We start from the raw sequence: 12,086 nt of genomic DNA on the forward strand, positions 1-12,086 counted from the left end.
GGAAGGAGCGCTCCTCGGAGCTCGGCGTCGCTACGCGTAGATTTGCGACGCCGTCGACCCCAGAGGCGGGGCCGGAAGCGCTACGGTTTGACCCCCAGCTCTGTTCCCGAAGGGGCGCCAGTCTTTCTCCCGACACGCTCCGCCTCCTCGCCTTCTCTCCTATTACCCGGAGGCCGAAGCCCTCAGTCAGGGCGGGGCGGCGCAGCGCGAGCTCCCAGACCCGGAAGAAGCGCCATCACCCGCCTCCACCATGGAGCCCACCGCGCCGTCCCTCACCGAGGAGGACCTCACTGAAGTGAAGAAGGACGTGAGTAGCGACATTGTGCCCAGGGCGGGAGGGGGCGGGCTGCAGTCCAGCGGGCGAGGGAAGCGGAAACCTGGAGTCCGAGGACAAGGAGGATCCTCCAGGTCGGAGAAGCGGAAGATCCTAACACGGGAGGAATGCGGCGAGCCCTGCATCCGAGGAACCTTGGTAGCAGTGATCCTTCAGTGACCTGTTAACCTAGGTTTTACGTCGATAAACGCAGAGCTTGGGCTTTGGAAACCTTGCCCAGCGGAGCTTTGCTTCTTGCCCGCTCCTCACCCATCCCTTCATGCTTTTCCCCCACTGCGTTCTTGGAGATGCTTCGTTAGGGACTGGCGGCTCAGATTCATCCTTCAGCCCGGCCGCCTAGGCTGCTGTATCAGCCTAGAGCGAAGGATGTACCAGATAAAGGATCCCAAGCAGTGGACCAAAAATGTGAAGCTCTTTTGCATAGGGGGCTGGAGGAAGCTTAACATCTGAAAGCACAACCCGGAATTCCCCTAGTTAGCAGACGCCCACATATTTAAATTGGGGTTGGGGGAGTGAATACACGTAGCTGGGAATTATTGTACAGGTAAACGTCAAAAATATTCAGTAGCTAAATTATGCTCTTCTCGGATGGTACAGAACTACATAAACCTTGATATTTATTTGTATCAAATGGCTTTGTTGAGATATGACATTCTTTTGTGTTTAGTTACTTGTTTTGCCAGATAAGACCTATAATACTTTATATTAATTCAAACTTAAACTCAACATGAAACGTGTTCTTACTGAGCATTGCGGTACTTTTACAAAGTCAATTTGGTGAACTCGACAGGATGGCAACTTTTTAAATGTTCATCCACTTCATATCCCTTCCTCTTCCCTGTAAGGTTTATTACACTGTATTCACGATTGGTGTGACTCACCAGCAGAAGGAAACTGGATATGACTGGGACTTGTGCTTAGTTTCCTCATTCAACAGAGATTTGTGAAGCACTTACTATATGGAAAGCACTGGCCTTGGGTCTGGAAGAATACAAAAAATGAAGATCAGTTTCCTGCTTTACATTCTAGTTGAGATAAGAATGGAACATAAATAAACTACTGTAGAATAAATGTTGGCTTATTCATAGTAAGTACCAGTAAAACCTTGAACTTCCAGGAGCTAGGCCTCCTATGTTCCACATCCTGTGTCACACAGTTCACAATGTTCCCACTTAACCTTCACAACAACCTCTAAAGAAGATAATTGCCATTCGCATTTTACAGCTAATAAAACAGGAACTGAGAAATTACAAGTGGAAGGAAATAAGACCTGTATACAAGTACAGATGTGAAGAGTGGCTTCCAGGTCTTTGTTTTTCTCTGTCAGTTCATTGATGTTAATCATCTTCAGGATTTCATTTTATGCTTATATCAGAATTGCATAACCTTGAAACCGTGGATGGATTTCAAAAGGTCTATGAAAAAAACTATGTGCATGCTTTCTTCTTAGAGATTTTTTTCATGATATTTTCAAAATGTTTTCTGATCTTAGAAAGTTTTAAAATTATCATCCACATATTTGGACCTCTCTCTCTACTCTCAGTCCTTATTTCCAAATACTTTTGGAATCTACTTTTATATTCTACAGATTGCTCACCTTGACAAAAATTGAACTTTTTGTCATCCTTCCCCCTTAGTTGCTTGCTGTTGCTGCTGTATTGTCTGTCTTGATGAATAGTGTGCTACCACCCTTCGTCTTGGGACTGCTCACTTCTTCAGTGTCTCCTCCTGTCTGGTTATTTGCCTCATCGTGTTGGCTGGATTTAGTTCAATTTAATAAATATGGATTACATGCTACTGTGAGGCTGATACTGTAGTTGGTTCTACAATTTAAAAAATTTAAAACTAAGACAATCCTAACTTGAAAAGAGCTCAGTTTCTTGAGGGGGATCATTTTAAATCACAAAATACGTGCAGTGAGTTTTGCATTCATCTGAAACGTTATCTACTTGGTGCTCTGGGTTAAATGCAGATAGACAGTGTTACTTAAAACATACCTCATTGCTGCCTGCTTCAAACAGAGATGTTAGAGTTGAAAACAAATAAATGTAAAAGTACATTTACTTTTACATTTATTTGTTTTCTTTATATAAATGCAAACAAATGAAAACAAAATAGATTTATTTGTTTTCATTATGGCAATTACTATGAGGGACTCAAACAGTGCCAAGACAGTAATAAGGGAAATCGACTTCAGATAGGATGGTCAGGAGAGGTCACATTTAAACCGATTCCTGAAGAATTTGACAGAACTGAGGGAAGAGGATTCTAGGCAGAATAGAATTTGCCGAGGACCTAAAACAGGCAAGACCTTGGTGACTTGGGGAAATCGGAGGAAGGCAGAGAGGGTAATCTGAAATGAAGTTAGGAAGGTGGGCTAGAGCCATTTTCTTGAAGAGCCTTTTAGTAAAGTGTTTGGGTTTCTTTCCCCCAAAGTATAGTAAGGACTTGTTGAAGAATTGTATTTTTTAAAGATCCCTCTGCCTGTTTCATGGACTGAGGAGAGCAAAAATAAGAGCAGGGAAACCATTGAGCAGGCTCCTGGAATCTATATGGATGAAAGATGATGGTGATTTGGATCAGGGTGAAGGCAGTGGAGATGGATGAAGCAGGAGAATTCCAGATGCATTTTTGAAATAGATATGATAGGACCTGGTGATGGACTGAATGTGAGAAATGAGGAAGAGGGTGTTTAAAAGTGAATTGTTAACTTGAAAGTAGGGTAAAAAAAAAAAAAAAGTGTTTATTCACACAGGAACACATCACCTAGCCTACTTTCCTGCCATCATATTCTAGGATATTTCTAAGACCTTCCATTACCTTTGTCATCATCACTAGCATATATTGATCACTTACTCTGTACCAAGCACTTTTCTAAGCACTTCACATACGTTAATTTATTCATTCCTCATATAACAGTCAGCTGAGGAAACAAGTACAGAGGAGTTAATTACTTGCCCAAGATCATATATCTAGTAAATAGAGGAATTAAAGTATAATCATCGGTATCAAATTATTAATGCCATTTATTGAGATCAACATGGATTTTCTGCTAATTAAGCTGTCAGGTACTTCTCAAGTCTAGGTTTGCTTTTTTGGTGTCCTTTTTCTTTATTTCTTTCATTTTTTCCAACAGTCACTATTCCTTTAGGTTTCTCTCCCCACACATCTTTCCATCTCCCTTCCACCAAGACTGAGTCACTGAGTTAGAGTGTAGTCTTTCCAGCTAACCTCAAAGACAGATACGTTATGGGCCCTTTCATTTTAGGGATTTGTTTTTGTTTTTAACAGTTTTACTCTAAGGAAATACAGTAATTAATGACAAACATGAGAAAGTTACAGACTGTGAAGCCTCTCACTAAGTTATTGGTCCTAATTCTGGATTTGTTGCTAACTAATAGCTAAAATGTACAGTAGTCTTTGCCCTCATCTTTACCTCCAAAGATGGCCCTCCACAGACCTCCCTGTTTCTGAGAACCCAGGCCCTGTAGATTCAGCTGGTCCCTCCTCACAACAGCCTGCTCTTGGGTTTTAGGTTTGAAGGTGAGATAAGAGCAGTGAGGAATGTCTAGGACCTACTTGTGTCTACTTTGATTTTCGCCTTAATTAGCATGCATTTTACAAGGCCTGAGCCTCCTCACTTTAGAACATTGTCTCACACCTGTTAAGATTCCCGGCTAGTGCTCACCTATGTGATTTTCTTAGATGTTACAAAACAACATTGAACCATATTTTATGTCTTTTAGGCCTTAGAGAATTTACGTGTATACCTGTGTGAGAAAATCATAGCTGAGAGACATTTTGATCATCTACGTGCAAAAAAAATACTCAGTAGAGAAGACACTGAAGAAATTTCTTGTCGAACATCAAGTAGAAAACGGGCTGGAAAATTGTTAGACTACCTACAGGAAAACCCAAAAGGTCTAGACACCCTTGTTGAATCTATTCGGCGAGAAAAAACACAGAATTTCCTGATACAGAAGATTACAGATGAAGTGCTGAAACTTAGAAATCTAAAACTAGAACATCTGAAAGGTAAGATAACCTAGGTATCTAAGAGTTAATTTAAATATAATGATGCTTTTTAAAAATGCAAAGTAGGCCAGGTATCTGCACTTTAGGAGGCTGAAGCAAGAGGATTGCTTGAGGTCAGGAGTTTGAGACCAGCATGGGCAACATAGCGAGACTTTGTCTCTACAAAAAAAATTTAAAAATTAGCCAGGCATGGTGGTGCATACCTGTGTTTCCAGCAACTCAGGAGGCTGAGATGGGAGGAGCCCTGGGACATTGAGGCTGCAGTGAGCCATGACTGTGCTACTGTGTTCCAGTCTGGGCAACAGAGCAAGACCCTATCTCAGAGAAAGCAAAACAAACCAGAAATGATCATTTTGCTTTCAAAAAGTTTAAACTTCAAAATTATATTCAATTTGTATTTATTTTACCTTATATGACATTATTGCTTTGAAAAGTGGAATGTCACTCAACATCCTGTATTTATATTTATTTAATACCATTTATAGAAAACTATTATGAAATCCCTGTATACGTAAGGGTTTGTTTCTAAAGTCAACAGAATGTAAAATTAATCTATTCAAGAGTAACCTCTGAAAATACTGTACATAACACATAAAGAAGAGTATTTCGGCAAAGTATTTTAAAAGTCCAGCTCTGCTAGTTTCTCTCCCACCAGTTGATCACAAGATGAAGTAATTGGCATATGTTTATAAGAATCAGGTTGCATAAAAGATTCATGACTTTAAATACTAGTCTGGCAAGATGTGAAAGCATGGAAACAGATGAAAGAAATAGCAAATTCACCTGTCCCATTTTACCCTCACTCCAGAATGTACACTCACTGACCGGAATGTTGTGTAGAATTGCCTGCACAATTTAAATCCCCAACCCCCTACCACCTCTGTTTCTGTCTGTCTCTCTCCAGAGCACATAAATGTGCATGTGATGTTCTATAGCTGTTCTAGGCATTAGGGATAGAGAAATGAATAATTTAGGGCTCTGCCCTTAAGGAACTCATCTTCTTTAAGTCCTTGCTGGGACACATTACAAGTTTTCCCTTTGAGTCATAGCTAAGAAAGTAGTTTCTATAGCATGGGACAGACATGCTAACTGTATTGTGAGATTGAAAATCTAGTGGAAAAAATTATGTATAAATGTACTTTATAGACTATGCAGGTTTTACCTAAAAATTGTCAACTCTGTGCCTGTAGGTTGAATATTTGCTAAGGCTAACAGAAGGGTAAATTGTATTTGAATTTATTCTTTCAATCATCTGGATAATAGTTAGCTATACCCTTTGGATATGATAAAATTCCTTGATGGATCTAAGTTGTTTTCTGCTGTAGCAGTACCTGAGACTGGGTAACTTATAAGGAAAAGAAATGTATTCATTTCTTACAATTCTGGAGGCTGGTTAAGTCCAAGACCATGGCACCAGCATCTGGCAATGGTCATCCATAGTGCAAGGGCAGAAGATGGAAGGGCGCAGGAGGGCAAGAATGTGAAAGGGAAGAAAAGGGAGTCAAACTCTCAAAATAACTAACCCATTCCTGTGGTAATGGCCTTAGTCCAGGGCAGAGTCCTTATGACCCTGTTGCCTCCCAAAGGCCTCAGCTCCTGACACTGCTGCAATGGCGACCAAGTTTCCAACATGTGAGCTTTTGGTGGTTACATTCATACCATAGCTGATGTGAACAACCACTGTCATTTGAGTGAACTATGAGGTTGAGAAACAGGCATTACCTATTTAATTGTAGTTCTCATTTTCCCACAAAGTAGTTCTGGAATGTTGGGCATGACTTAACTGTCCTGTGCCTTTTTTTCCCCTCATTTTTAACAATAACAGACTATCCTAAATGACCTCTAAAATTCCTTTTAGTTCTGGTATTCTATTATTCAATAATTAGTCATTGCCATTGATCAACAGATGAAATTTTAGCATCTGCCCTGTTTACATTTTGGTTTCATTGGCTAATATTTTTTTGTACCAGAATACTAAAGAATATTTATTAGTTAATAAAAGCTATTTCTTATTTTAGAAAAAAATTTAGATCCTTCAATGGTTAAGTTTATACATATACTGTAACTTAAATGAGAATTATAGCATGTTGCTTAACTTCCATGAGACTATTATTTAGAATATGTGAATAATAGTATACTTCATGGTTGTTGAGAAAAGCTAATTAGATTTGAAATAGGTTATGACAGAATTTATAAGTTGCTAAATTTTGATTGTGTGGTAACTAGCTTGTAATCTTTAACAAGTTACAAGATGGACACCGACTCCATTTTTTTTTTTTTTTTTAGTTACTTTTTCATTTACATCTGAATAATTGTATTGTAGGACTGAAATGTAGCAGCTGTGAACCTTTTCCAGATGGAGCCACGAATAACCTCTCCAGATCAAATTCAGATGAGAGCAATTTCTCTGAAAAACTGAGGGCATCCACTGTCATGTACCATCCAGAAGGAGAATCCAGCACGACGCCCTTTTTTTCTACTAATTCTTCTCTGAATTTGCCTGTTCTAGAAGTAGGCAGGACTGAAAATACCATCTTCTCTTCAACTACACTTCCTAGACCTGGGGACCCAGGGGCTCCTCCTTTGCCACCAGACCTTCAGTTAGAAGAAGAAGGAACTTGTGGAAACTCTAGTGAGATGTTTCTTCCCTTAAGATCACGTACTGTTTCACGACAATGACACTTTATTTCATTTTAGTTTTTAATAATGACAAAAAATGTTTTAAAGAATATGAATCTTCTTGTAATACTGCTGTAATGATTTGTTTACATTTGATACATGTCTTTTAAAATGCAATGTAAGCATACCTTGTAAATAGAATTTTTAGAATAAAAAAGCATACTTTTAGGATAGCTAACTAGATCATGTACTTTTTAGTAATTTCTTTTTTTCCTTTTTTTAAGGTCTTTCAGTATTTTTTTAAATATTTTATATTTTCAGACTAATTTTAATAGGGACTATATCTCTGTTTGAGAATAGACTCTTACACTGGGAATAACTTTTTTTGCTCAGTACATTTGTGCTAGAAATGTTCGGTCTAACAGTCTTTGCTAGCCATTAAGCAGAAAATTTTCAGCATGAAGCTGTTCCTGTTCAGTAATAAAACCAATCACTGATTAGAAAACTACCAATATAGAAAAAAAGATAAAAAAAATCTCTTTCCCACTCCATTGTCATAGGCTCTTAAATGGCTTCTTACTGATACTGGAGGAACACTTGATGGAGTGTGAGCCACCTAAGATCCCAGTTTGTCAAAATTCATTTCTAATTAACCTTACTAATTATACTACTTTGTTAGGATTTTCACATTCTTGGCTTAATCATTTTAATTCCTGAAGAAAAATATGTTAGCCTAAAACTTAGTTACTGTATGTAATTTGATGAGGGTTTTTTTTCCACTCTATTTTTGAGACAGGGTCTTATTCTGTTGCCCAGGTTGGAGTGCAATGGCATGATCTGGGCTTACCGCAGCCTCTGCCTCTCATGCTCATGTGATCCTTCCACCTCAGCCTATCAAGTAATAAAGCTGGGACTACAAGTGCATGCCACCATGCCAGCTACTTTTTGTATTTTTTAATAGAGACAGGGTTTTGCTATGTTGGCCAGGCTGGTTTCGAACTCCTGGACTCAAGCGATCCAGCTCAGCCTCCCAAAGTTCTGGGATAAGTCACCTTGCCTGGCCCAATGAGATTTTTAAAAAATGTTTTCTCTGTACTTTTAATGAGGTCCACTGTACAGTTGAAATAACTAGAACAAATTATTTTTCGTTTGTGTGACAATTCAGTTTTTAATGCTATTTGAATAAGTGGGCCATTAGCCAGATCTGTCTTTTTGTTCTATGACAAAATTTAACTAATTTTACACATTTGTAAATCTTATGCTTATTGTTTTTATTTAAATTACAATTTTACCTGTTTCCTGACATCTGTCTCCTATATATTTCTATTAGTAATTGCAAAAGCATAGAAATGGAAATTTTGCATTAACAATAAATTTTTTTAAAGTAGTGCTATTTTATAGTTTTAAAATTTTCAATAGGAAATATGTAAAACTTTTTTTTATATATGTGCCAATATCTATAGAAAACATTACTTTGGGTTATGAGATTGAGTTGCATTTCTGGATGGACTGATGAATTTGTCAGTCATGAGGAAGACTGGCATATTGGCTTTAAACCTTTTTTTTTTTTGAGACGGAGTTTTGCTCTTATTGCCCAGGCTGGAGTGCAATGGCATGATCTTGGCTCACTGCACCCTCTGCCTCCCAGGTTCAAGTAATTCTGCCTCAGCCTCCTGAGTAGCTGGGATTACAGGCATGTGCCACCACGCCCAGCTAATTTTGTATTTTTAGTAGAGAAGGGGTTTCTCCATATGGGTCAAGCTGGTCTCAAACTCCTGACCTCAGGTGATCCACCCTCCTGAGCCTCCCAGAGTGCTAGGATTACAGGCATGAGCCACCACACCTGGCGGCTTTAAACATTATAAAGATTGGATTTTTTTTAGTATAAGCATTTTCTTTTTTGAGACGGAGTTTCACCCTTGTTACCCAGGCTGGAGAGCAATGGCATGATCTCGGCTCACCGCAACCTCCGCCTCCTGGGTTCAAGCAATTCTCCTGCCTCAGCCTCCCGAGTAGCTGGGACTACAGGCGCGCACCACCATACCCAGCTAATTTTTTGTATTTTCAGTAGAGACGGGGTTTCACCATGTTGACCAGGATGGTCTCGATCTCTTGACCTCGTGATCCACCTGCCTCGGCCTCCCAAAGTGCTGGGATTATATGCGTGAGCCTAGTATAAGCATTTGCTAAGCATTATAGAGAAATGTTTTAGCTCCAATGCATAGCAAAAATGGTGGTATTACAAAGAAAATAGTGAGGTTACCTTTAAGGAAGGTGCTTTAAAAAGCAGAAGCAGACTTGAAAATACAATTCCATTTGTGGACTTCTTTTTAAAAATTGAATCAAAGATTATAATTTAGATATACAGTAACACCTATATATAAATTAATTTTAACACTGTTTTCTAACTATATAGACAATAAAATTAGGGTTTGTATAAAGCTAGTTTTGTGGGTTTTTGAGTTCTACAAAGTCTTTTTTTTCCTTTTGGCCCTGAAAACTGGCCATTGCCAAAAGCGTGCAAGTTAGGATGACTGACAGGATGCAGTTTGTGAATTAAGTTCATTAATGCAACAGTGAAAAAGTTATCAGGGATACCATATTATCACAATACAAAAACACCTTAGCTCACTTTTATATATATGTATGTATTTTTAATACTATATTTTTGGAGCAGTTGTAGGTTTATGAAAAAGCAGAAAATAGAGGGTTTCCAAATACCCCCTTCTTCCTCAGTTTGCCACATTTTCTTGCACTGATGTGGCACAGTTTTTATAATTGATGAGTCTATCTTTTTTTTTTTCTTTTTTGAGATAGAATCTGGCTCTGTCACCCAGGCTGGAGTGCAGGGGATAGAATCTGGCTGTGTTACCCAGGCTGGAGTGTAGTGGTGCAATCTTGGCTCACTGCAACCTCCACCTCCCAGGTTCAAGCAATTCTCCTGCCTCAAGTGATTCTCCTGCCTCAGCCTCCTAAGCAGCTGGGATTACAGGCATGTGCCACAATACCTGGCTAATTTTTGTATTTTTGGTGGAGACAGGGTTTCACCATGTTGGCCAGGATGATCTTGAACTCCTGATCTCAGGTGATCTACCCACCTCATTCGGCCTCCCAAAGTCCTGGGATTACAGGTATCTGCCACCACGCCCAGCCTGATGAGTCTGTCTTGATACTATTGTTAACCAAAGTCCATTGTTCACATTAGGGTTCTCTCTTTGTGTTATACAATACTGTGGGTTTTGACAAATGTATAATGTCATGTATCTGCCATTACAGTATCATGCAGAATAATTTCACTGTGTTAAAAAGCTCATGTACTCTACTTATTCATACGTTTCTCTCTCTCATCTCCCTCCCAACCCTGGCAACCACTGATCTTTTTATTTATGGTCTCTGTAGTTTCATCTTTCCCAGAATGTTGCATAGTTGGAATCGTAGTATGTAGCTTTTTTTCAGACTGGCTTCTTTCTCTAATCAATATGCATCAAAATTCTTCCAGGTCTTTTCACGATGAGTTTACTTTATTTATTTGTTTGTTTTTAAAGATTTGCCAAGTTCACTAGTGAAAAGGGAAGAAAGAGTAGAACAAGGAGTTCTATTTGTAACTGACTGAATGATCAATTAAAATAATTCACTACTTTCAAGGGAGCGAGAGTTCACTTTTGAAGCTTTGGTCAGCATATCACTCATTGTGCAATGTCAAACACTGGCAAAATAGGGTCAGGCTAGGATAATAAGTTTTCTGTTTTCATACATAGTTTTTTGTTTTGAATCCAATATATCAAATTATTTCTCATGGCTAGTGATTTTTGTCTCTTGTTTAAGAAATTTTTGCCATCTCAGCATCCTGGTGATAATTCTACTATGCTTTCTTCTGGAAGTTGTTTTAGTTTCTCATTTAGCTCTACAATGCATTTCAAAGTAATTTTTATGTATGGTATGAGATAGAAGTCAAGTTTTACAGCTACCATCTTTTTGAGCAATGTAAAAAGGAGATGGAATTTTCACGCTGTAGCCTCATATTGTATTACTAAGTAAATAGGTCCACTGTTGAGTTTGGAAAAAAAAGCAAACCAAGAAGCAAACTAATCTACAGTTTTTTAAATGTAATCTTATAAGGGCTTTCTGAAAGGAGAGCTGAATTTAAGCACAGATAATATACAAAAAACGTGAGTGCTGCTGCTAAAATCCTTATAAATGTTCTTCATACTGAATTTGCCATACTATTAATTACCAGAAATAGTTCTTTATTGCAATGGTTCCCAAATGTTGCTGTCCGTTTAGAACCAACTGGGGAGCACTTAAAGATCCCAATCTCCAGGCTGCATCCCATACCCAATAAATCACAGTGTTTGGTTGTGGAAGCCAGGCATCAGATTTCCAGGTGATTTTTCAGTGTGCAACAAAATTTGGAGTCCACAGCCTTATTAGATGCCAAATAATGAGTTTAATGTTAACATATGTATAATCTTGTTTTTTTTTTTTTTGAGTCAGAGTTTCGCTCTTGTTACCCAGGCTGGAGTGCAATGGCGCAATGTCGGCTCACCGCAACCTCCGCCTCCTGGGTTCAGGCAATTCTCCTGCCTCAGCCTCCTGAGTAGCTGGGATTACAGGCACGCGCCACCATGCCCAGCTAATTTTTTGTATTTTAGTAGAGACCGGGTTTCACCATTTTGACCAGGAGGGTCTCGATCTCTTGACCTCGTGATCCACCTGCCTCAGCCTCCCAAAGTGCTGGGATTACAGGCGTGAGCCACCGCGCCCGGCCTAATCTTGCTTTTTAATTATAAAACCCTGAAAGAAAGGTTTTTTTTTTTCTTTTTTTTTTTTTTTTTTTTTTACAGATGAGAAACAAACTCAAAGTCGATTATTTAAAAATCACAAAGCTCTTTAGGATTAAAATCCAGGGCTGTTTGACTCTTAACCCTGTGTTCTCATACAACTCATTTTTTCATTGTGGGAGAGAGTCCAAACATAAAGAAAACCAAGATAGTTCTAGTTACCATGGTGACAAAATAAGGCATGTGTTAGAAAGGAACTTGGAAGATAATTGATAATACTATCATGAAGTCTTCTCAAAGTAGGTGAGGCTTTGAGC

General features: G+C 38.8%; 1 protein-coding gene across 1 annotated transcript; it reads left to right on the forward strand.

Moving 5' to 3' along the window:
* The first annotated feature begins 9 nt into the window (after positions 1–9).
* BCL10 (BCL10 immune signaling adaptor) lies at positions 10–7,504 on the forward strand. The gene is made up of 3 exons (XM_032296390.1): positions 10–307; positions 4,081–4,369; positions 6,693–7,504. Exons 1-3 carry the CDS (start codon positions 251–253, stop codon positions 7,046–7,048), a joined length of 702 nt encoding a protein of 233 aa, XP_032152281.1. The 5' UTR covers positions 10–250; the 3' UTR covers positions 7,049–7,504.
* Positions 7,505–12,086: the final 4,582 nt, after the last annotated feature.

The sequence above is a fragment of the Sapajus apella genome, unplaced genomic scaffold (genome assembly GCF_009761245.1).
Source record: "Sapajus apella isolate SASKATOON/1434 unplaced genomic scaffold, GSC_monkey_1.0 scaffold36, whole genome shotgun sequence".
Taxonomy (NCBI): Eukaryota; Metazoa; Chordata; class Mammalia; order Primates; family Cebidae; genus Sapajus; species Sapajus apella.

Bases quoted from the DNA above. Each gene is read 5' to 3' on its own strand.
- BCL10 (XM_032296390.1), top strand. From the start codon at position 251: ATGGAGCCCACCGCGCCGTCCCTCACCGAGGAGGACCTCACTGAAGTG. The intron at 308-4,080 runs GTGAGTAGCGAC...TATGTCTTTTAG, and splicing joins TCACTGAAGTGAAGAAGGAC to GCCTTAGAGAATTTACGTGT. The intron at 4,370-6,692 runs GTAAGATAACCT...ATTGTATTGTAG, and splicing joins AAAACTAGAACATCTGAAAG to GACTGAAATGTAGCAGCTGT.